This window comes from Mya arenaria, chromosome 8 (genome assembly GCF_026914265.1).
Source record: "Mya arenaria isolate MELC-2E11 chromosome 8, ASM2691426v1".
In the NCBI taxonomy this organism is placed as follows: Eukaryota; Metazoa; Mollusca; class Bivalvia; order Myida; family Myidae; genus Mya; species Mya arenaria.
The window spans coordinates 6,688,695-6,715,047 of record NC_069129.1 but is presented as its reverse complement, the minus strand read 5'-3'; the positions used below and the strand labels follow the sequence as shown (position 1 = coordinate 6,715,047).

Genomic DNA, 26,353 nt, shown 5'->3' with positions numbered 1-26,353 from the left:
TGATCACATCCGCCAAACAATTTTAAAATCCGACCATGAATGAGAAAGATATGGACCGAACACGAACTATTATCAGTAAGCCTTATACAGCAAAATTACTATGTTCAGAAGGTTGCTGTGACCTCGACCTTAAAGGTAGGGAAATGGGTCGTGCCGGCTACACATCCTCATGCTATAGTGATCACTTCTGCTAAATGTTTTTAAATTTGATTGAAAAAGATATGGACCGGACACGAACTATTATCAGTAAGGCTTATATAGCAAAACATACTTTCATTAACTATGTTCAGAAGGCTGCTGTGACCTTGAAGGTAGATACGCGGGTCTTATGCGCGACGTATCCTGTGTGCAGATGAATTATATCTGAAGCTATGGTGTTCACTTCTGCCAAATGATTTTAAAATCCGACCACGAATGAGAAAGATATGGACCTTATAAAAACACAACGTACGGACCGACGGACGGACGGACGTACGAACGCGCGTGATGCTCATATAGCCCCTCTTCCCTTTTTGAAGCCGAGGTATAAAAACAGAAAATCATCACAATTATTATCAGAAAGACATCGCAATAAAATCGAAATAAAATGATTGGTATTTGTACAAGAATTACATCCTTACTGCATACGAGTAATGACTAAAATCTTCCACTTGTCGGGTGATGCCCCAACTTCGTAATATTATTTAACGCGCCATAGAAAATGAAGTTTCATTTACACACATTTATATACTTTAACATAAACTCATTATTAGTAATGTATTCATTTAAATCACTGATTGCATCTATTCCTCGAATATTTCGAGGAAAGCATGGCAAATTGAAAGTAAAACATTTGAAATATAGTTATTAAAGATGCACTCTTACTCCCAAATAAGTTTATCACAATTAATAATATTTTTTTAATATTCCAAATAGGATGAATACATGTAAAAAAATGGTTCTTATAAAGAATATCCAGTTAAATTTGAAAGAAATGAGCATTAAACACATTATTTCTTCCTTATTCGTCTATAGAAGACCACAGTAAATCTTTTAGCATTCACCAATCATTTAATATTTTTGCAGAAAATATACATGGTTACAATCTTGTTATCAGTAGTTAGTATTTTCCATAAATGCATTATTCAGTAAGTACTTTAAGGGTTTTCAGTCAAAATTTATGTTTGTTAAACATGTTTATGTATTGATTTTGAATAAGAGTGTCACTTTAAGCATATGCTAGTTCATTCGCGCAACCCACTCATTGGTTGGTCAGTTGATATAATCAAAATACATGTATGGTCTTAATCGGATGTTGTTGCCTTGTGGAATAAACACGTATGACGATATCATGGGTTAAAACTCTGGTATAGCTAATGCTATATGCTTGTGTGTGTTTTTTTTAAAACCAAATGAGATCCAAATTACCATTGTCATCACATCGGAGAAGAAAAACTTATGAGTATGAGAGGACAGTCAACGTTAATTTGATCATTTGGTTTTCGACAATACCAGGGGCGGTATTTATAAAACTTCTTAAGTCATTTTCTAACTGAAGTCGCTCTCCTTAGTATCTCTTTAGTCATATGAAATAAAAAGTAAAAACAATCAAAAACATATTATTTTCATTGACGGTATTGAATAAAAACATTCTTTAATGTTTAAAACACTTATACATCCCTTTTGATTTGACTATGACATTTTAAAAATTCCACTGAAGGTAGGAAACGACTTAAGATGCTTCATGAATACGGCTCAAGGGCCATAACTCTAGAATGGAACGTGTAGTGCTGCTGTTGATTAAACTTGTTTGAGATCATATGCCCTTAAACATTGTAGTAAAGATGGGAAAACAAATAGACAGGTAAGAGATTGACCAACAAGAAGTTAGGTAAATATTGACAATTTAAGGGCCATAACTTTAAAGAGTTAAGATAAGGATTTGGCTGTTAATCAAACTAAGTCAAGATAAGGCTTATAAACATTGTAGCCACGTTTAGTGAAGATGAGATAAGAACGGCTCAAATAAGAGAGCAGACAAAGTAAATTTAATCAGATTTTGACAATTCAAGGGCCATAACTCTGATGTAAGTATCGGGATCTGGCTGGTGATTGTACTTAAATTATACTATAGTAATATTATATAAATGAACATTGTGACCAAGTGTGGTAACGATTGGAAAACGAACGCTTATATTCGAGAGCGGTCATGTTAATGTGACACCATGGAAATGGACAACAACGCGGATGACAACACCTGACATTATGGTCCCTGTATGTCTGAAAATGACTGGCAGGCGACATAAAGGTGATAAATGGAAATTATCAACTTGCAAACGTATTGAAGGACAATGAATTCCCAAACCATTCAAAGATTATGCCGGGCCGTATTTTTTGCAAAAGAGCAGGCAAGTGTATTTCAATTTTATTATTTTTTTCTATTTAATCTGAAATGGAATACTATTGGACACAAATGCTTGGTAAATAATTATAGCATTAGAGGTAAAACGTTACAATTAACACAAAGAAGCATGTAAATGAACAAAGATATATAGAGGCATAGAACAAATAACAATCTGAAAGAATGGAGCACACATTTATACTTATAGTCGAACCCCGTTGGCTTGATCTCGTTTGGCTCGAATTCCTCATAGGCTCGAACTGGATGTGAAGGACTTATTTCTTTTTCTAGCACACCGGATAGGCATTTCCGGTAAATTCAGCCGTGCTGAAAAACTCCATCTGGCATACCCCCATGCCAGATGAGTCACGCGCTGTGACGTAATACTTTCAATTTCTTTTATTAAACACTTAATGTAACCATAGTAATGAGATTTCAATAGATTAGTTCCATTAACATTAACTTTACAAAATATTCCTTAAAAACAAAACGAAATAAGCCTTAAAAGACATAATAGCGAAGGAACTTATTGACGTATGCAGTGCATACAAATTACTGCGCGTCATGACGTCAGTAAACATCATCGCACGCGGTTTTTGGTGAAATGTACAAAAACGCGCTTTCAAGATTATGTATTTTCTTTACAAAAAAGGTAATTTAAGGTATGCTAGAAAAATATCTATCATGTGTGTCCGGTCCGGATAGAAAAATCCGATCCTCGGGCACGCTGCGTAGCCGGTAACTCGGCAAGCCTCGTTACCTGGCAACGCAGGTGCCCTCGGGTCGGATATTTCGATCCGGAACGGGAACAAATGACAGATATTATCAATACTGACTGTAAGCATTCCTGCTTCGATCGGTTTTTCCGAGGCTCGAGGGATTTTCGCTAGTCCCTCGGAGTTCCAGCCAAAGGGGTCCAACTGTATAATCCCAAATCCCAAGAAGACAATTAAAAGTCGACTCAATTTACAAACATGCAAATCACAAAAACAATAATTATTCATTAATTTTAAATCAAATTACAATGAAATGACACTGAATGGCACAGAAATAGTGAAATTGCAACTGGAGAACTGAAATACTAAATTACTAGCATGAGACCATCAATTTAGCTACCGTATCTAACCAATCAATAACTGGATACATGTTTTACTGCTAATGAAAAGCAAAAACAAGATATTTTCAACTTTGCCTTTTTTTGTAAGTCGGCATATTGGCAAAACTCCATATTTATTGAGCTATAGCGATGGGATTTGATAAAATTATATATGCATAACGGTATTATCATAAGGCCTAAAAAAATATATGTCTGTTTCGGGTAACCCGACCCTACCTATAAAAATGCGCCGACCCTAACTATTTTTTTTTTCCGTTTCTGAGCAAAAAAATATTCGTTAGCGAATAGAGAGTTACGAAGGGCGGATAAATGCAGATTTTAATCAGAAGTATGGTTTATATGATAAAACAAAGTCAGGCAATGACAGTAATGTAGGAAAGACTGCCATGTGCAAGAAAACACTCTGAACTTACGACAGATTTAAAAAAAAAAAAAAAAAAAAAAATCCCTACCTACCCTATCTAGAAATTTTGGGGAGGTTACCCTAAACAAACAATTTTTTTTTTGCCTAACAAACATTTTTCTCATATGAATATCTCACAAAAACACTTAACATGTCAATAACAGATTTGCATGGTTACTCTGATGATGTCAACGAAAAAACAAAGACAAGCTAAAAAACGCAGAGGCAAATAACATTAACAAAAGCACCATTTCTAAATAATAACAAGAACACTTAACATCACATAAGCACCACCGAACGAATGCCAACAATTGTCTGTTTTTTCTGTAGTAGGAAAAAGGTCATAACTCAGCAATAACATTATGCGCCTTGGTACATATATGCGCCGTGGTACATATATGCGTGTTGTAGCGACTTGCAACATCTGTACCAAGTTTCACTTGTATGTCTTGAAAAGTTTATGAGTTATAGCCAAGGGTCAAATTTCTGCACGCCCCTCACAGACAATGATGATGAACAAAGGAGATTAAAATGTCATGGTATACAAATAACACGAGAATATTTATGCAAAAAGCTACAGAAACAAGCTCAGTAGCAAAAAGTTTAAATATAAACCCGGTTTAGTGGCACTGGGCAAACGCCAAACGCCAAAGACATAGAACACAAAATCACAAACAAGAAACAAGACAATATAGTAAATAACAATAAACATTGATTTTTCAATCAGATAGTTCTGAAATTGACATCCATCAAGGACTCATTAAAGACTTAACAATTATAACAAGAGGGCCATGATGGCCCTAAATCGCTCACCTGAGTAAAAGAGTTTAACCTTTGTTATTAATATACCTTGTTTCTCAAAGAATATTGAACAAGAGCTGTCAAAGTATGTGACAAATGACCCCCAATGTGACATTGATCTATGAACAAGTACATAAAAGTTGATCTTGCCTTTATGTGTCAAATACATATTGCAAGTTATATTAAATTGCCTCTGAGCATAGAAAAAAAACATTCATACTAAATGACAGCCAACACTCTTTATGTCCTCATATTCAGCATTCCATTGTGAATAAACACTTAGTGTATCTTTCACCTTAGAGGTAGGGACATGGGTCTTGCACACGACACGTTGTCTTGGTATGTAGAAAACATATGGCAAGTCATTTTAAAATCTGTCCATATAAGAGTAAGTCACAGCACGGACACGACAGCCTATATTTTCCTTCAGGTTGCCATGGCAACCAGAGTTCTGCATGGAATTAATTTTTTTGAACAATTTTGAAAAAGCACCAACCAAGGATCATTCCTATGAAGTTTCATCAAAATTGTCCAAGCGGTTTAGGAGAAGAAGATGATTGTAACCAATTGTTGACACTTTTCCTTTAGGTTGCCATGTCAACCAGAGTTCTACATGGAATTAATTTCTTTGAACATATTTTGAAAAAGCACCAACCAAGGATCATTCCTATGAAGTTTCATCAAAATTGTCAAAGCGGTTTAGGAGAAGAAGATGATTATAACCAATTGTTGACATTTTCCTTTAGGTTGCCATGGCAACCGGGCCAAACAAAATTATGTGAACAAATTTAAGAGAGGTCCATGCAAGGACACTTCAAACCAAATTTGCTGAAGATCAATCAAGGGGTTCATGCGAAGAAAATGTTAAGTTTTTTTTTACTAATTTTAGCTCTGGTGGCCCTTAAAAGGGACCAAACAAAATTATTTGAAAAGACCTGACAGAGGCCCATGCTAGGATGCTTCAGACTTGAAGATCCATCAAGCAGTTAATAAGATCAAGTTGTTTAAAGGTTTTTCTATTTTTTGCTCTGGTGACCCCTAAAAGGGGTCAAACAAAACCATTTGAACAAAGTTGAGATAGGACCATGTAAGGATGCTACATATCAAGTATGGAGTCATTCTGACCTTTACTTTCAGAGGAAAAGATGTTTAAGTGACAAGACAATGTAAAAACAAATGACCCCTGAGCAAGGCCAATTTGACCCCGGGACAATAATTTGAATACCTTTGGTGTAGGTCCACTAGGTAACACTATATACCAAATATGAAAGCTCTAGGTCTTATATTTTGGAGAAGAGGATTTTTAAAGTTTTATTATATAAGACTATATAAAAATATTGAAAACCTAAGCCTATGAACACGGGGCGTGGCCAATTTTGACCCCAGGGCTAAAGTTTGAACAATCTTAATAGTGGTCCGATAAACAATGCTTCATACCAAATATCTAAGGCCTTCGCCTTTTGGTTTCGGAGAAGAAGATTTATAAGTTTTCATCATATACATATATAAGGAAACCCATGACCGCCCGGGTGGGGCCATTTTTTGACCCCAGGGCCAAAGATTGAACAATATTGGTACAAGTCAACTAGATGATATATCATGCCAAATATCTAAGCTCTTGTCACTACTTGATTTTAAGTGTGTATCTATATATGTATATTTGTTATTAATTGTTGTATGTGGCCCATATTGAAAATTGGTATGTGTACTAAATATGTTATCCAGTTTAAATTAAGACGTTACTTGTCTTTGTGAGTTCGGAGAAGACTTTTTAAGTTTTCACTATAACACATATAGAGAAAACCCATCAGCCCCGGGGTGTGGCCAATTTTGACCCCAGGGCCATAATTTGAACAAACTGTAGAGGTCCACTAGACGATGAATCATGCCAAATATCTAAGCTCTAAGCCACGTAAGTTCAGAGGAGATGATTTTTGAAGTTTTCACTATAAACATATAGAGAAAACCCATGACCCCCGAAGGGGGTGGGGCCAATTTTGACCCCAAGGCCATAATTTGAACAATCTTTGTAGAGGTCCACTAGACGATGAATCAAGCCAAATATCTAAGCTCTAAGCAACGTAAGTTCAGAGGAGATTTTTGATTTTTTTTAATATAAACATATCAAGTATACCCATGACCACCCGGGGCGGGGCCAATTTTGACCCCAAGGTCATAATTTGAACAATCTTTGTAGAGGCCCACTAGACGATGAATCAAGCCAAATATCAAAGCTCTAGTCCAAGTAAGTTCAGAGAAGAAGATTTTTGAAGTTTTAACTATAAACATATAGAGAATACCCTAACCCCCCTGGGCGGGGCCAATTTTGACCCCAAGGCCATAATTTGAACAATCTTTGTAGAGGTCCACTAGACGATGAATCAAGCCAAATATCTAAGCTCTAAGCAACGTAAGTTCAGAGGAGATTTTTGATTTTTTTTTAATATAAACATATAGAGAAAACCCATGACCACCAAGGGGCGGGGCCAATTTTGACCCCAAGGCCATAATTTGAACAATCTTTGTAGAAGTCCACTAGACGATGAATCATGCCAAATATCTAAGCTCTAGTCCAAGTAAGTTAAGAGGAGAAGATTTTTGAAGTTTTAACTATAAACATATCAAAGATACCCATGACCCCCCGGGGCGGGGCCAATTTTGACCCCAAGGCCATTATTTGAACAATCTTTGTAGAGGTCCACTTGACGATGAATCATGCCAAATATCTAAGCTCTAGTCCAAGTAAGTTAAGAGGAGAAGATGTTTGAAGTTTTAACTATAAACATATCAAGTATACCCATGACCCCCCGGGGCGGGGCCAATTTTGACCCCAAGGCCATAATTTGAACAATCTTTGTAGAGGTCCACTAGACGATGAATCATGCCAAATATCTAAGCTCTAGTCCAAGTAAGTTCAAAGGAGAAGGTTTTTGAAGTTTTCACTACAAACATATAGAGCATACCCATGACCCCCCGGGGCGGGGCCAATTTTGACCCCAGGGCCATAATTTGAACAAACTTTGTAGAGGTCCACTAGACGATGAATCATGACAAATATCTAAGCTCTAGTCCAAGTAAGTTAAGAGGAGAAGATGTTTGAAGTTTTAACTATAAACATATCAAGTATACCCATGACCCCCCGGGGCGGGGCCAATTTTGACCCCAAGGCCATAATTTGAACAATCTTTGTAGAGGTCCACTAGACGATGAATCATGCCAAATATCTAAGCTCTAGTCCAAGTAAGTTCAAAGGAGAAGGTTTTTGAAGTTTTCACTACAAACATATAGAGCATACCCATGACCCCCCGGGGCGGGGCCAATTTTGACCCCAGGGCCATAATTTGAACAAACTTTGTAGAGGTCCACTAGACGATGAATCATGACAAATATCTAAGCTCTAGGCCAAGTAATTTCAGAGAAGATTTTTTAAGTTTTCACTATAAACACATAGAGAAAACCCATGACCCCCGGGGCGGGGCCAATTTTGACCCAAGGGCCATAATTTGAACAATCTTGGACCATTTGGTGATCCTACTTACCATATATCAACGGCCTAAGCCTTGTGATTTGGGAGAAGAAGATTTTTAAAGTTTTTCCTTTCCATTGCCATGGCAACCAGAGTTCTGCATGGAATTCAATTCTTTGAACAATTTTCAAAGGGGACCACCCAAGGAACATTCCTGTGAAGTTTGGATGAAATTGGCTAAGCGGTTTATGAGGAGATGTCGTTTAAAGTAAAAGTTTACAGACGGACGCCGGACGGACGCCGGACAAATTGTGATCACAAAAGCTCACCTTGTCACTATGTGACAGGTGAGCTAAAAAGTAAAGTGACTTTGACATTGTGGTTATACTTGATTTAGATTAATGTCATGTGACTTACTTAGACTATTTAAAGATGATGTAGTATGCCTGTACATGCTGTAAATCAATACCTGTAAACATAAAATAAATTTACAGTCTACAACTTAAATAATTGATAAATAAATCCCAAAATATACTCCTGTAAAAGAGAGAAAGCTTTTATGATAAAACAGTCTAACATGAATATCTGTTGGCTACAATCCCAAAAGAATGCCACTGAACATAATTTTAATGGCTAAACTCCCTTTGGATGACACAATCCTTTGAGCAGTTCAGTGCTTTGATAAAGTTTATTTGACATTAAACTTAATATTTGTATATGTGCCTCAAAACAAGAATTGCGACGTCAAGTTCAATGCCAATGCTTGTCTGTTTTTCAGTCCAAAAAAAGGCATCGCTGAACAATTATAAAACAAACATGAATGCAACACACACAAAAAAAGCATGGAACTGATGGATAAAGGATAAAGCTTACATTGATAAAGATGACTTCACAATTAAATGGCATTTAAATTCAGTGGTTGCTAAGAAAGTAAAATATTTTACAGTTTATTCCTTATACGAGTATATGTCAAACTTGTGATCCCTTGGGTAGAGTCACTTTTGACCCCAGGGACATAATTTGAAAAATTTTGGTAGCGGGCCACTATGAAATGCTATTCTTTTAAACTATATAAGTTTATATAAAAACAAGTTATCCCTAGGTCTGGCCCAATTTGAACCCAGGGTCACCATTTGACCAAACTTCATAGAGGAACACTAGACGATGCCTCCGATATCTGTAGCTACTGTGGTCAATGAGAAGCAGATTTTCAAAGATGTTTCAAGTCCATTTAAAACAGGTGGACACCGAAAATAAATATTTCACCCAATGCTATGCCACTCGTAAATTATAGGTTTTGGTACTGACTCTGTGAAATATATGACGATCTTACAATGAAACAAATAATGATCCTCTATATCATTCAGCATAGGATCAGAGCAATATACATGCAAGTAAAGATAAGCTTAAAATGGTCTGTAAATAATTATAGCTAGACTGTTTTTTGGTCTTATTATGTCTTATATTGTATTGCTCTACGATACATTATAGCTGGTGTTATATTGTATGAATGTTAGAATTTCTTAATATGAGGGGAGATTATATATTTTATTTCATCTACCAATTCCTTATATACAGTTTAATGCTACAAGAGCATGCGCTTTGGGTCCCCAACAAAGTATAAGACCATACACGTTTATGTTTAAGGATTATACAATCAACCCAAATATTCCTTCTTTAGAAAATAGAAATAACATACACATTATGATATGTATGTATAAAAAATGCTTTCTTTGTATATGTTCATACTTTAAAGCTGCACTCTCACAATATTTTTGTCGTGGAATGAGCCATTTTTCGTATTAATATGTGAAAACCAGTGAGATAAGACTGCTGCCAAAAGATCAGATCACAGTTTTTCATATACGAGTCCAAAAATTGTTATTTTATGGCTAAAAGCATTTCTAACACTTTAAAAAAATGAAATTTCGGCAGTTTTCCAAACAATTGAGGGTTTTTCTATTGTGAGATATAATTTATGACTTAATTCATGGCTTTGATGCCAAAATAAGCTGATTCTGAGACATTTAAAATAATAATGTCATAACAGTCAATCTGTGAGAGTGCAGCTTTATATAAAAGAAAATGTTCATGAAAAAAGCAACAAAAAACAAACAAACTAATAACGTGTAAAATGTGCAGTCATGTTTATGGAATGTCTTGGGCAAGATAGAAATTGAAAAATACACATAATACTACCTACCGAACTTATTTTGAGCTATAAAAACATTAACATCCTTCTCCACATCCGTAAAACACATGGTAACTTATTGTAATGTTACACAGGAAATGGATTGTTATTTCAAGCACCTTTATTTTGTAAAATTAAAGTGGCACTCTTATTCAAAATCAATACATACACATGTATAACAAACATAAGTTTTGAGTGATAAACTTTAAATGTCTTACCAAATAATGCATCTATTGAAAATATTAATTACTGATAACAAGATTGTAACTGTGTATTTAATAGATGAAAACGGAAAAATATTAAATGATTGGTGAGTGCTATAAGATTTACTATGGTCTACTATCGTCTCATAAGGTAGAAATATTGTGATTTCTGCAACTTTTTTTTCAAAATTAACTCGGTATCTTCATAAGAACCATTCTTTTAGGTATTTAATTTAAAAACAATAGTATTAATTGTGGTAAATCTTATTTAAGGTGTAAGAGTGCATCTTTAATCCCTAAAACCCTTAAAGGCCTACAATTGAATATAGGTTGATACAATTTTATTATTTTTTTCATGAATTATCATGTCTAACATTTTTCATTTTAATGATAATCAAAATGCTGATTATTTTGATACAGATTAAAACATATTAGCAATATTTTGGCACTTTTTTACTTGACAATTTTAGACCATGTAGCTATTTATAAAATGAGAACACATTTATAAAAGCTAATATTGTTTTTATCTGTACTTAAATCTTATGTTTATTATCATAAAAATCAAATAAGTAAAACCTAAAAATACATTTTAAAGATTTTTTGTTTTTTTCATCAACCTATATAGTGCGCCTTAAATGGGGAATACAAATCCTAATGCCAGAGTTACATGTTACATGTCAAAATGGGAAATCTGCATGATGTTGGAAAATCTCCCATTTGTGGGATGCCTAGATAAAACAAGAGGCCCAAATGGGCCCATGCTCTACTGGCATGGCTTTTGTGGTCATATCAATCCAGAGCATGTATGTATGGGTAAAAGGCAACAGACATATAGTTTATGTTTTGTGTTTGGGTTACCTGAAAACGTAGCACGTTCAACATCTGAGCCCAGAAAGTATTGTAAGCAGATTAGTTGCATGAACTATTTTAATATGTGCCAAGTAAAAGTCATCTGACAAAAAAAAAATGCTTTCAAAACTGTACTCATAGTAAAATTTTCTGTAGTTTTAAAAGTTAAAAAAAGTTGGTCAAAAGGTCAAAGTCAAGGGCATCCTAGGACAACATTGATCAATTTGAACAAACATTCACAATCAATTGTGCTGAGATGGATGCACGAACACACAAAAAGATTTTCAAACCTTTCCAGATTTATGTTTACCAAACCTGTGAACCCTGGGTGTGGCCAGTAATGACACCAGGTGCATAACTTAAACATTCACAACCAATTTTGTTAAGATGAATGCGCAAACTACAGAACTTAAAGCTAAAAAATGGCCTTTGGGCTTTCAACAAGAACAAGGCAGAGTAATTCACAAAATCAACTGCAGAAGCAAAAAGCAAATTGTCTCTCAAAAGCCTAGACTTGCAAATTGTCTCCCTTAACTCTAGACTTGAATTAACATATACATGTAAACTTGGCTAAAAATAGAATTCGCTCATGCAGACCTGGCTAAAAATAGAAAGCATTTCTTTAAAACTTTCATGGCCCATAATCTAGGCATTCATGGGCGGATCTTGCTGGTTTTCGAAAGGAACCAAGCTCTAATGGATATCTAGATACTGTACAAGTTTCATCGAGATATAATCAAAACTGAAGACTGTATCGTGTTCACAACCAATTGTTTACACAATAGCATTTTTTTATACTATCAAGGGCCATAATCTAGGCATGCATGGGCGGATCTGGCTGGTTTTCGAGCTCTAATGGATATCTAGATACTGTACAAGTTTCATCGAGATACAATCAAAACTGAAGACTGTATCGTGTTCACAAGCAATTGTTTACAGACGCACGACCGCACGGACTAACGACCGCACGGACGCACGGATGCACATACTACGTACACATTACCATCGCATAAGCTCTTCTGGCCTTTGGCCAGTAGAGCTAAAAACCCAGACTAACAGTCCATTATAGTTATACATAAATTTAATGTAAGTCCAAAATGGTTCTTCAAAAATTAAATGATTAGAATAAGATAACAATTATTTCAGGTTTTAAATGTGACATAAAGTAACCACATTTGCATATTATATCTGTAGAGCACCACTTTAATTATTCTTATTGCATTTCAAAAGCATTACATTTTTCATTCATAGCAATGGTCAGCGTAAAATTTCTTATAAGATTGGATATATAATATTTGGAATTTCATATCACACTAGCCCTGTGTTCAGTTAAAGCTAACATTTGCTGATGATAGCTGAAGTTTTGTGATTTGGTTCCCTGCATGCTGTGTATATGCTACATTAATATAACAGGGATACAAAACAGGTAACAGCTAAGGGAAAGAACTTTAAAATGACACTCTTATTCAAAACCAATACAAACACAGTAAAACAAACATCAATTTTGACTGATAAACCTTTAATTACTTACTAAATAATGCTGAAAGCGCAAAAATATTATTTGTTGGTGAATACTGAATCATTTACCGTGATCTACTATAGTCTCAAAAGGTAGCAATACTGTGTTTTATGCACATTTCTTTCAAATTCAACTTTGTATCCTACAGAAAAACCATTGTTTTTGATATTTATTCATCCATTTTGGAATATTAAAACAATATTATTAATTGTGGTAAATCTTATTTGTGAGTAGGAGTGCATCTTTAACTGAACACAGGGAATACATCGATAACTGAGCATCATCATTTTATTCTCAAAAATTAGCACATGCTTTCGATTTCCTATCACATTATTCCCATGTCCTTACATCACAGTACACCAGTCTATCGACAACCGAACCCATCAACATTTTGTTGTCGTAAATTGTCGCTGACGAGCACCCTGATATTTGTCGACCGTCGTTAGTGTACAGGTCTGTAATCTCTCCCACTGTGGTGGCATTGTCCATGTTTATATACAGCACCTGAACACAAAAAGTTCAATCATAAATTCTTGTTTAAAAGCTTGTGATTCTCCATTTAACAAGAGCGATACCTCAACAAGGGTTGATATTTCATCAAGTGACTAAAGTCATCTTCAAGCCGTAACTTTTACTTTTTATACTCAGAAACAGCTGACATCCCAACTGTGGATCAAACCCTTAGAACTGAACTCTTAGCAGCAAAATAAATTAATGACTGAGCAAGTCGGGTAAAGGTCATGCGTTCAGCAGGTTGAGGTCGATGTATAAATATTCTACCATTCAATGTAGTTAAAACAAGGTGAAATGTAAAAGAAGAGTAAAATAGTGTATTTATATTTAACTACAGAATTTTATTGTAGATAATACTCAGATAAAAAAGTGAGAAGAAAAAGCGGATAAAAACTCAACATTTTGGTTGGTATACAGGGCAATCTCCCGGAAATGAAACAATTGATTGCAAGTCCATTAATGTGATCTTAAGAACACAGGCAAATTTTTTAATCATATTCTGCATACTATTTTATCCTTAAATTCAGTAAGTCAAACATACTTAATAGAGTCATACGTCAAGTGTAAGGTTCCTCGTTTTGGTATAAGAGCTTTGTCCACATCTGGGGCTTCTATATATTGGAAGTCATATGAATGATCATTTAATTCCTCAGTTGTTTGGTGAGCAACATTATTTAAAAAAGACTTCTCACCTTGCTGGGAGCCATATCTACATCCGGAGCCTCCATATGTTTGATCATCATATAAACGACAGGTATGGAACCAATCAGAAGGTTTCCTGTCTTCGGTTCCAGTGACAAGTTGTCTGGGTAGGAATGTATGGGGAACTCCTGGAGAAGTAGAATATAGATAAACAAAGAGCACAGTGCAATCCTATACCAACCTGGGTGTTCATTTTTTTAAATCTGTCAATGGGCAAATTTCGCCAAACATTTGGTCCCCTGTTATGGGCTTTTCTGCACAGCTTTTTCTGGGTAATATTTGAAAAAAGTCTTGTGATCTTGAATGATTGCTGATTCAAAAACTTTTTTTCATAAGGTTTAGTGGTTGGTTGATTATCGGCACTCGGCAGTAATCGATCAATCGACAGCCAAGAATTGGCCCCCCCACTAAACCTTTAGCAATTATTTTTTTCAATCCAATAATTGTTCAAGATGTTCACAAGACTTGTAATATTGTTTATCTGTAATATTGTTAACCTTTTATGGTGTTATAAATATAATAGTGAATAATTGTAATATTTTTTAGCTGTAATATTATATATGTTTAATATTAGTTACCTGTAATATTGTGAGTCTATCATCCTCATCTCTTTCAAAAATGCTGATTGATGCAAAAAAGTTATTCGCCAAGTAAACATACCTGAAAAAACATGTATTATTTAATACTGAGTGCAACATTAATTTCTTTTTTTGTTCATAAAAAGATAAAGATGTTAAAAAAAATCAAATTTCGTAAAAAGGTACAGGCGAAGGCAATTTTTCCTGTATAATTAATGATTAACTCTAAAAGTATTTACCTTTTATCTTTTGACAGCAAGATTCCATTGGGTATGACCAAGCTGTCAGCAACAACATTGTAGTTGGCACCATCGTAATACACCACGCTTCCCCAGGGTAGAAGGAGGATTATTTCAATGAATGAGAGGGAGGATGATTTACTGTGTACATAGTTGGTGACATAAAAACTGTTTTCGCTTGTGGCTGCAACATCATTTAACCTGAAGCGAAAGAGTGGACTGGTTTAGCTGTTGTAATTACACCAGGCTACAAGAAACCAGTCTGAAGATATTAGAAAGTTTGCAAGAGATGTTTGTATCTGTAGACACTACTTTGTCCAGGTGTGTATACATTGAATAGGTTTGAAGTGGTATTTTGCGAACAAATTTAAAAACGTACTGCAAATTGTACATCTATGTGCAACAAGCGATAATGTATGTGTCTTGTTTCGCAACCACTCGTGTTATTTTACCCAGAGTGGTAGTGATTTTGTTTGTATAAATTTTGTAAAAACATTATAAATTTATTCCTTAAATATGAAAAACATTTAAAAGTGAATTTACATATTTTATTTAAAGGTTTAGAGTCCCATTTCATGAAAAGATATTAATCAAAAGTTCAATCATCTTAAATCTGCATAAACTTTTCAAATAGCAATACACTTGTTTTTTTCTATATTCTTATTGATATTTGTCCATTTTTAATACTGAAAGCTCAATTCAGACAAAGTGGAAATATGAAGAAAATATAACAATAAGATCATTTCAATTTACAACTAAGATCGAATACGATCTTTATTGAAACCTTCCCCTGACTTCATACAACAAATATTTACACCTCAACTTCCATTCCTTAAATGAACTGTCTTTCTGCAATTGCGGTTATCATCCAATGAACGCCACATCTTTGAATATGTTCGGATCGCAATTCATTGTATAACAATATACATGAAAATTAATCATCTTGTTATTGTTTGTATTGTCTCAGCAAGTCCCATACAATATAAATCAACATTTTAGAAAGTGTTACTTTATGATATTTGAATGTATTGTTGTCATAAGTGTTTCAATTTTAAGTTTAAAAGTGATTTCAAGTGGATGATCTTTTCCCGCGTCATTGTGATGGCATTTGATAAAATGGTTCCAGTTATAGTCTGGTCGTTCCATTTATAGAATATGTAAAAAAAGTAAGAAAGGATTACTGTAAGGTTTTTTTAATTAAATGATCTATTGTTTTAACAATGCTTGAATAAAATAATGCACTATTGGTGTAAATTTAAGTAATAATTTGCGAGCTTGACGTCATTATCAGGGATATGAACTCAATTGGGCTGGTCAAAGTATGCGTGGAGTCCTCTGGTCTTTTCAGCACTAGTTCAGTGAATATGGAAGGTATGATTTAAGCTATTGTGCTTTGCACTTCCACGCATTGCTATCAATCTGTATTCCAAGTTTCATTAAAATGAATAAATCCCTTCAGTACTTTTTGAGGTATGGTCCGAACAAGCATTTTCCTCATTAATGCATACCATCAAAGTGAAAGGGGGAGATAAACTGGAAATTACTGAAGGTAGGACTTTGGCTTTTCAGCACTGCTTTAAATTCTTCATCTTGTGTATATTGCCTTTCGTGTATGTTAAAATTTCATTGAAATCCCACCAGTAGTTATGAAGCTATTCACCGGACAAGGGTGTGACAGACGGACTGTAAGAAGATCGGACAGGCAGACAAAACAGTGACTATATGCTTCATATACCTCAGAAGATATAAATCTGATCGCACACAAAAGCTGCTTTAAAAAGGACTCATTTATCAAAATACTTACACTCTAAATGTTGAATCAGAGAAGGTCTCAATATGTTCAAGAGCCAGTTTTTCTTGGATAAATTCAAATTTCTCAACTGTATCTTTTCCTTCCGGGTGGTTCACAATGAACAGGAAAATTTTCCCTGAAATGCAAGTAAGACTTCATTTAGAGGGTTTCTATTGGAATGCAATTACATGCATGCTACATGTATGCACTCCTTGTAATACCAGAAATTAGGGCTTTAGCTGAAGGGTTATGGAAGGCTGCTGCACCCTGTTCTTTTACTGTAACATCCTCATGAAGACCAGCATGCCTTCATAGAATTAAAGATGCACTCTTACTCCCAAATAAGATTTACCAGAATTAATAATACTGTTTCAATATTCCATAAAGGATAAATAAATGTCAAAACCAATGGTTCTTATGAACGATAATGGTTCTGTTTGAAAGAAATGAGCATAAAAGACAGTATTTCTACCTTATGAGACCATAGTAGACCACAGTAAACATTTACCAATCATTTAATATGTTTTGCGCTTTCTGCTTTTGAAAACACAGTTACAATCTTGTTATCAGTAATTAATATTTTTCCATAAATGCATTATTTAGTAAGTAGTCAATTTTGACTCTAAACCTTTAACTGTTCAAGGTTAAAAGTCAAAATTGATGTATGTTATACATGTGTATGTATTGATTTTGAATAAGAGTGTCACTTTAAATGCTCAAGACTGTCAAATGTTTCTTTTGTATAGTTTAAAACTTATAATTATATTATAGATACATATATATTTACACATCTTGCAGTTGAACACTAATATTAATTCAATTAAAACACAAGACATTTTCTGCCATTTTTTGTGTCGACAGGCCCACACAAATTTAGATTTCAAACTTTTAGAAGTCCTGGTGAGAACAATCAAAATCGCACGTGGATTTATGTATATTGGTGCAATCATGGATAGAAAATACCCACACAACATACTTTAAGGTATGCATTTTAAATTTATTTAATCATTTTAAAGATCAATGCATCAAATATCTTGAGTATGAATGAACTTTTGTTACAGTGCATGTGCGATCCATCTATCGAAAAATATATCCCTAAAGGGGAAAAAAATTAATGGTCTAAAAAAAAATTGTCTGCTGGTTATAAACAAAATAGGGTATGGGGGAAAATCTGAAACAAACATTTTTTGTTATGCCTGACTAATTTATAAAACTAACCCAGTTGTTTCTAAAATCTACCTGTCTAATACTGATATATTGAGTATTGTGGACCTTCATTAGTAGAAATACCTGAGTCTGGATCCTGGAGTACGCTAATTCCATGTGGATGGAAATTTTCCCCATCAAACTGTGGGTCCATGGCAAGTTCCGTAACTCCGCTTTCTGGCTTGTTGAAGTCAAACAAGAGTACCTTCCCCTTTCGACCTTGATCCTTATACAGCTGTTTGAAATGTTTTGAAGATAACGGCCATTGAAATCCCTGCAGTAAAACAATATTTCATAAGAAATAGCTTATCAATGTAACATCAAAGTGTCTTAAATTTACAAAGAGAGGAGAATTGGCATCCTACAGGTGTGATCTCAAGATGAATATAAATTATCATACATTCGTTTTTGAGATCACACCTGTTAGACTGATAACCTCAAGGACAGCCAGTGCCGACGTAAAATTGAAGTGCGCGACTTCTGGTGTTAGATATGTGGGTCTATTTGGACAAAATTAAAAATAGGTTTTGTCAGTTCTTTTTTATGGTAATAAATAAAGAAGTCCAACTTCAATACAATTTATTTATTAATGAAAACAACATTTCGTCCATTTGGCCTTCATCAGGTTGTATGTATATAATAAACAGGAAATGACGTCAATGTCAAATGACGTCAAGTTTGATAACGTCAAAATATAGCATACACTTTTAAAATTATTTTTTGTCATTTTCATGCATTAGACATTACGCTGCCAAATATTGACTCATAATTCCATCTACATACAAAGCAGGTTTATTCTCTTTCAAAATAATAACAAATAAGTCATGAAACTTCTTGCATGTAACCAGTGTTTTTTTCATTTTCAAGGGAATGGTGGCACGGCCCTTCGATAGATGAAAAATAGCGTTGTTACGGCAAAAAGGGGAAACATACAAAAATGATGTATATAATGCTCAACTTGTTTTCAAACCTGTTATTCAACAAACCTATCAACATATTCATGAATGGCACTATAATCTTACATTTCCTAAATGTGAAGAGGTCAATGCTTAGCCTAGAAAAAAAAGAAAAAAAACTTATTTTATATGTATTTTTAAAAGGTTTTTTTTTTTTTTTCCCAACTAAAGGTAGGGGGGAAAAAAATCAGGAGAAAAACGGCGCACTGGTAGCACACTAAAAAGCGGCTGGAGGTTTGCATCTAGCTGGCGTGAACATGTTACATACCGAGGTAATGAAGGCTCTACCATCAGCCAGGGTTTCCATATCTTCAGCTCCATGGTCTAGAAAATGAAAGACACAGTTAACAAAAACTAAAATATTTTTTTTTATAAGACTGTGTAATAGACTATTACTAATAGTACTTGTAATAATTATTATTATGTTGTCTTGTTAAGATTTATTTGAAATTGCTTAACAAAAGCACTGCAAAGCAAACCCTTACACTCATCTGTTGTTTTTCAGTAAAAAAAGGGGCATTTCTCAACAATTATTAAAGTCATACATGCCATATTTCTGAGAGGCTTCCCAGGGGATTTTGCTCTGAATTCCAGGGGATTTTGATGTTACACCAGGGGATTTTTACTTGGCGAAAATTTGCACAATTTCTGCATTTATAATATAACAATAAATACAGAAATACACTCAAATTACAATAGCTTTTGGACTAAGTCATCATGGTCCTTCATGGAATTTCATACTCATATTATTGATGCTTTCCACTGTCAACCTTAAGCAAGTTTTGAAAAAAAAATCCAGGGGATATGGATCCCCCGGCGGGGGACCAGGGGATCGGTCGAACTTCCGGGGGATTTTCCTCCCTGCCGGGGGATATGGCATTTATGTTAAAGTACATGTGTATATTGTCTCTGGCTACATGTGTACCAAGTTTCATGGGAAACGTTTAGCACACCAACTCTGCTGCCGATGACCACGTATGCCAAAAATAGGACAATATCTTGACTTATTTTTCAAGAAAACAGAAGAACTTAAAGTGAAAAGAATATAATTATCATTGCAGTACATGCATAAAGGCTAAGGTGATTGGGTATTATCGATTTCAGGCTTATGAAAATACAAAATGGTAATAAAAATCATTACAAATCAAATTAAAAGTTCAATGAATGCATGTATTCAATTGAATAATGCAGTCATACATGAATATGAATGCATTTAATAATGCAAACAGTAGTGTTGGGAATCGGACAGAAAATTAACTATCGATAATCGGTTTATGAAACCGATCAATGATCGATTATTAATTGATTTAATCATTATTTAATTATCTTTGGCCAACAGATACAGTACATGCATCAATTATAAGAACCAATGTTTCCTTACAATATTTATTCAGAGCGCAACTATCCTTTAGTGTGTAAAAGATACTATTACAGAACATGAGACCACAGGCACTACTTTTGTCTTACATTTAGTATTGTATACATGTGTAAAATAAACACAGAGAAAGATATCAATTTCTTTTTATTTTAATAATCAGTCAGTTACAAGTACATCAAGCAGTTAAAAAATCTGTTTGTTTTAAAAGAACAATTTCTTTCAGAAAACTGAGAAAAACAAATTCTTACATGGTTAGAAGTAAACGGTAACATGTTTCAAAAATCACTTTTAAAACTTTTAATGAAAAGTTAGGAACCAATCCTTTAGCAGTTAAATTACAAAGAAAATTTGTAATAAGTTACTGTATTGACTTACTGACTTGAGAAGTATATGAGCAGGTTACTTCATATATTACCACCTTCACATTTTACATTAACTAGCATTAACCAGAAACAAAACATATTTTCATGACATTCATTTTACTGGTTACAAAGTCGGTAGCACTTACATCCCTTCTTTCTATAATCAATTTTTTAAATTTCACTATCGATTGTCGACGTTGTAGGCCTTTCCGATCAATTGTCGATTATAATTTATCATCTGCACAACACTAGTAAACAGTTGCTTTATGTAGTTCATTTATTTCATCAATCAAATCAATCAATCAATCAATCAATTAGTATGTACTTCTTCACCAATGATGATGATTGATGCATATAATGATGATAATAGAGGTGCTTAATAGCCTAAATAATTCATGTATTAATATTTGTAAGTTGAAGTATTACTGGGGTGTCCTAATGGGATTAGTTTAATGTGTCCTGCCTAAAGTTTGGGTGTATAGACCACTCAATTTTGTAAGAACATCGTGGACTACTTACCTACTCCAGGAACAACTGAACATCGTCCAGGGGTGTGATTGTGCACTGTCACATGATATCCCATGATGTACCTGGGTAATACAAATCAAAGATTATGCAAACTCACAGTTTCTTATTATTTATTACCACAAACAGGAATTTTTTTTTAAATCTAATTTTAATATCACTGCAATGATTTGATTGTTGTCAGAGGTTAAGAAAATGTTTGCAGCCAGGCCCGTGCACAAACAAGAGACCCCGCACTGACAGGCAGGTGCTCTACCGAAGGTGCTACCTGTCCAATTACAGACCTCAACACCTGTATAGGTAATGGTACCGTGAAATTTGTGGTAATATTAACAATATCATCTGTATGTTCAGGGAATCACTCCAGAGTTTGCCATGAAGTTTGTATATACATGGTTGATCATTCCTCCCTGGACGTGAGTGGACTTATTATGTTGTCACAACAAGAGTTTCCAAATAGTGGGTCACTCAGTGAGGACAACATTTGTACCAAGTTATATGGTAATCCATCAATGCATAAGTAAGTTAAAGCGCTGACACAAGCATGTGTACTATGACCTTTAAATGTCTAGTGTAACCTTGACCTTTGAGGTATGGACCAGGGTGAAGGTCACTGCACATCGTCTCAACGAGGACAACATTTGTACCAAGTTATATGGTAATCCATCAATGCATAAGTAAGTTATAGCGCGGATATGAGCATGTGTACTCTGACCTTTAAATGTCTTGTGTGACCTTGACCTTTGAGGTATGGACCAGGGTCAAGGTCACTGCACATCATCTCAATGAGGACAACATTTGTACCAAGTTATATGGTAATCCATCAATGCATTAGTAAGTTATAGCGCGGACACAAGCACGTGTACTCTGACCTTTAAATGTCTCATGTGACTTTGACCTTTGAGGTATGGACCAAGGTCAAGGTCACTGCACATCGTCTCAATGAGGACAACATTTGTACCAAGTTATATGGTAATCCATCAATGCATTAGTAAGTTATAGCGCGGACATGAGCATGTGTACTATGAAATTTAAATGTCTCGTGTGACCATGACCTTTGAGGTATGGACCAGGGTCAAGGTCACTGCACATCGTCTCAATGAGGACAACATTTGTACCAAGTTATATGGTAATCCATCAATGCATAAGTAAGTTATAGCGCGGACATGAGCATGTGTACTCTGACCTTTAAATGTCTTGTGTGACCTTGACCTTTGAGGTATGGACCAGGGTCAAGGTCACTGCACATCGTCTCAATGAGGACAACATTTGTACCAAGTTATATGGTAATCCATCAATGCATAAGTAAGTTATAGCGCGGACATGAGCATGTGTACTCTGACCTTTAAATGTCTCGTGTGACCTTGACCTTTGAGGTATGGACCAGGGTCAAGGTCACTGCACATCGTCTCAATGAGGACAACATTTGTACCAAGTTATAAATTATGGTAATCCATCAATGCATCAGTAAGTTATAGCGCGGACACGAGCATGTGTACTCTGACCTTTAAATGTCTCGTGTGACCTTGACCTTTGAGGTATGGACCAGGGTCAAGGTCACTGCACATCGTCTCAATGAGGACAACATTTGTACCAAGTTATAAATTATGGTAATCCATCAATGCATCAGTAAGTTATAGCGCGGACACGAGCATGAGTACTCTGACCTTTAAATGTCTCGTGTGACCTTGACCTTTGAGGTATGGACCAGGGTCAAGGTCACTGCACATCGTCTCAATGAGGACAACATTTGTATTAAGTTATATGGTAATCCATCAATGCATAAAAAAGTAATAGTGCGAACAAGAGCATGTGTACTCAGACATTTAAATGAATCGAGCGACCTTGATTGTTGAGGTATGGACCAGGGTCAAGGTCACTGCACATCGTCTCAATGAGGACAACATTTGTACCAAGTTATAAATTATGGTAATCCATCAATGCATAAGTAAGTTCTAGCGCGGACACGAGCATGTGTACCCTGACCTTGAAATGACTCTTGAGACCTTGACCTTTGAGGTATGGACCCGGGTCAAGGTCACTGCACATCGTCTCAATGAAGACAACATTTGTACCAAGTTCTATAGTAATCCATCAATGCATAAGTAAGTTATAACACGGACATGAGCATGTGTACTATGACCTTTAAATGTCTCATGTGACCTTGACCTTTGAGGTATGGACCAGGGTCAACGTCACTGCCCATCGTCTCAATAAGGACAACATTTGTACCAAGTTATAAATTATGGTAATCCATCAATGCATAAGTAAGTTATAGCGCGGACACGAGCATGTGTACTCTGACCTTAAATGTCTCGTGTGACCTTGACCTTTAAGGTATGGACCAGGGTCAAGGTCACTGCACATCGTCTCAATGAGGACAACATTTGTACCAAGTTATATGGTAATCCATCAATGCATAAGTAAGTTATAGCGCGGACACAAGCATGTGTACTCTGACCTTTAAAACCTTATGTCTATCATCTGTCATTTTTGATTTGAGAAACTGGAGTGAAGCTTACCAACTGTATCTATGTTGCAAATTTTATTCTAGTATTTATAAACATTTTTAAGAATGTTTTTCCCAGCTGTCTGACAGCGGTTGATGTTAAAGATATCAGCTCGTACATTAAGCGACAGGGCTCCGTGACAGACAGTGAAAGGCATCATGTCCTGAAGAAAGACTGGGTTCCTCCACCACAGTCTGAGTTCCTAAACTTTAGGAACTCAGACTGTGGTGGAGGAACACAGTCTTTCTGGCAATTTGTTTTTTTTTCGTACTTGCGTCTTAAAATACTTTGAAATTTTGCCGAATTAGATCTGCTAAAAAATCCCCCTGAATACTACCAAAATCCCCCTGAATTTTCAGACTTTTGAACAAATCCCCCTGAATGGTCTCCAGAAAATATGGCATGTATGCTAAAGACACAATGTGGCCACTGAGATGTTAAGATAGACATTGCCTAGGTAGAAGAATCCTTGGTGAATGGCTCTACCAAGTGTTCAAAAACTTCTATTGGACAGTGTTCAAACAAAAACATTCAAAAAATTGCAGAGCCATCAGCCCATTTATTCAGTCTTTGCAAAGTTTTATTAGCTGCCAGTGTTGCAGAGTGTAGTGTCATGACAATGTCCTTTTGTTTGAATAAATAATAAAAATACACCTAGTTTTTATATGATTTGTTCAGTTCGTATCAGTGCATTTAATCCTTATCAGTAAGAACTTCAAACTTCTTACAGTTGAAAATTTTATCTGATAAATGTTCATATATCTTGTATTAAAGATGGTATGTATATGAGTATGACCTTGTTCTTTGCTGTCTCCCTAGGATTCATGAATACTGAGTGATATGTAAAGAAGTAGGGAATCACACAACTACATACATGTATGAGTATGAGGCCAGAGAGTGTGCTGTAAAGGCTATCTGCTGGAAAATTTGTGCTATTATCGAGTCAAGTGGTACTGGAAAATGCACCATTTCATCCAAAGAAGTCAAAATTTTCTTCAAGCTGGAGGGGACACACCTCTCCAGCCCCCGAACCCCCCCCCCCCCATACCACCCACACACACTGAATTGTCTGGTTCTGGCCATGTCCTCGTATTTTTCTCCAAAACAAATGTTTTAATTAATTTTCTCATTAACAAAGTATATTTATGAGGTTGATCATAACCATCCTGACATCATCAGATAAAATTAATGCCATAATTACCATGATCAAGGTATGACGTCACCATTGCGTCATATGTACTTCCGTTGTGTGGAAAATTCTCAATAAAAAAAATAATGTTATTATGACTGATAAACATGTTTTCACATGCTCAATACACTGTAAATCAAAAATATCATTATTCCTGAAACTTTTATACCTTGAGTATCTATTATAGCTTGATTTATCATTTAGAATAGAGATTTAAGCTAGTCCAAATAATTGTACGTTGACGGATTTTTTTTTTTGATTTTTGATATGGCAAATCCTTCACGTACAAATTGTTTAGTATCAAAAGTGGGTAGTTGTTCCAATCAGGATTCCGGGTTAAAGCATATAGCGTCTATAAAATATCATAAAAACAAGAAATATTACCAGATACTGTTATTTTATATTAGTTCCGTACACAATTTTTTTTTATCCAACTTATAATTATGAGTTTGACGGCTTTTCTTCATTTCATTCTGTCAAAACATAATGATATATACATGAAGGGCACCTGCAAGGCTTCAGGGCACAGTTTTAAATCGCTCGGAACATTTCGGCCATGGCCGAGTTGTTACGATTGTATAACAATGTCTATCTCGAAGCTTTGTCGGAGGAGGCCGAGTTATTACGATTGTATCGAGTTGTTACCCTTCCCATAATTGTTGTTTGTGTCAGTCAACTTTCGTTTTATTGGAAAGGTAAACAACTTGTTTTTATGCATTAAATGCTTGTTTAGTGCAAAATAACATTTCACTTACATGGTAAAATATGAATATTACTCTTTATGATCAATTTCAACAATAAAATACTTCACTTAAAACAATTTCAATATTTTTAAAACACCCCCGTTTTTTGCACATTCCCGTTTAGACGTTAGGGATTGGAAGAATCCCGTATAACACGTCTATTATTTTAGACTAAGATTTAAGCATAAACTGCTGCCCTATAGTTGAAAGGTCATTTTGGAAGAACTGTCCTGTCGGACTGTGCAATTTTTAGAATTTGTTTTTCAGTGGAGAGATTTTTCTTAGGAATAACTTGACCCCCCCCCCCCCCCCCCTTTTATTGGCTTAAAAGGTAATTTAAACCTTGTACTTTAAGAATATACATGTTTATCATAGTCTGCATTTGCTCGAAATGCCTTTAAATGTTGTCTAAAAATAATCATTTCACATTGAATTCTAGAGGAAATGACAAAGGTGGTGTGTAACCTCAAACCCATGTGGTTCGAATTGCAAGGGTACGAAAAAGCGTCAATTCAGATAGATAACAAATCAGAAACAACTTACGCAATGCGAATTGCATGTTGAAGAAACAAGAGTGAAATACTAACAATGACGATCTGGATGTACATGTTCGTCTTATATCGAAAGAAATGACAAAACACGAAAAATTGGTACGAATCAAGCTCCCGACTGACACAGACTCGACATTTTTTTTTTAACGAACCTTCTTAGCGGCTCCAGAATCGAATCGA

At 35.1% G+C, this 26,353-nt stretch overlaps 2 protein-coding genes across 4 annotated transcripts in view; both read right to left on the bottom strand.

Moving 5' to 3' along the window:
• Positions 1 to 10,556, bottom strand: part of LOC128242763 (uncharacterized) — a 33,537-nt gene extending 22,981 nt beyond the window's left edge. Inside the window, exons 1-2 of one of the 2 annotated variants that reach the window (XM_052960067.1) lie at positions 10,371 to 10,400; positions 8,585 to 8,636 (exon numbers count right to left, since the gene is read on the bottom strand). In XM_052960067.1, the coding sequence (XP_052816027.1) occupies positions 8,585 to 8,621 (37 nt within the window). In that variant the 5' untranslated portion in view covers positions 8,622 to 8,636; positions 10,371 to 10,400. Of the gene's footprint in view, positions 1 to 8,584; positions 8,637 to 10,370 lie in introns of both variants that reach the window. The other variant, XM_052960069.1, reaches the window with a different exon arrangement.
• A 125-nt stretch (positions 10,557 to 10,681) lies between these two features.
• LOC128242762 (serum paraoxonase/arylesterase 2-like) lies at positions 10,682 to 26,301 on the bottom strand. 2 transcript variants are annotated; one of them, XM_052960065.1, is made up of 9 exons: positions 26,210 to 26,301; positions 21,175 to 21,245; positions 19,184 to 19,239; positions 18,044 to 18,233; positions 16,766 to 16,889; positions 14,962 to 15,162; positions 14,723 to 14,804; positions 14,135 to 14,272; positions 10,682 to 13,433 (listed from the first exon to the last, which is right to left on the bottom strand). In XM_052960065.1, exons 2-9 carry the CDS (start codon positions 21,236 to 21,238, stop codon positions 13,260 to 13,262), a joined length of 1,029 nt encoding a protein of 342 aa, XP_052816025.1. In that variant the 5' UTR covers positions 21,239 to 21,245; positions 26,210 to 26,301; the 3' UTR covers positions 10,682 to 13,259. The 2 variants fall into 2 exon arrangements, with proteins under 2 accessions (XP_052816025.1, XP_052816024.1); XM_052960064.1 differs by having other exon boundaries at positions 26,166 to 26,296.
• Between the last annotated feature and the right edge of the window lie 52 nt (positions 26,302 to 26,353).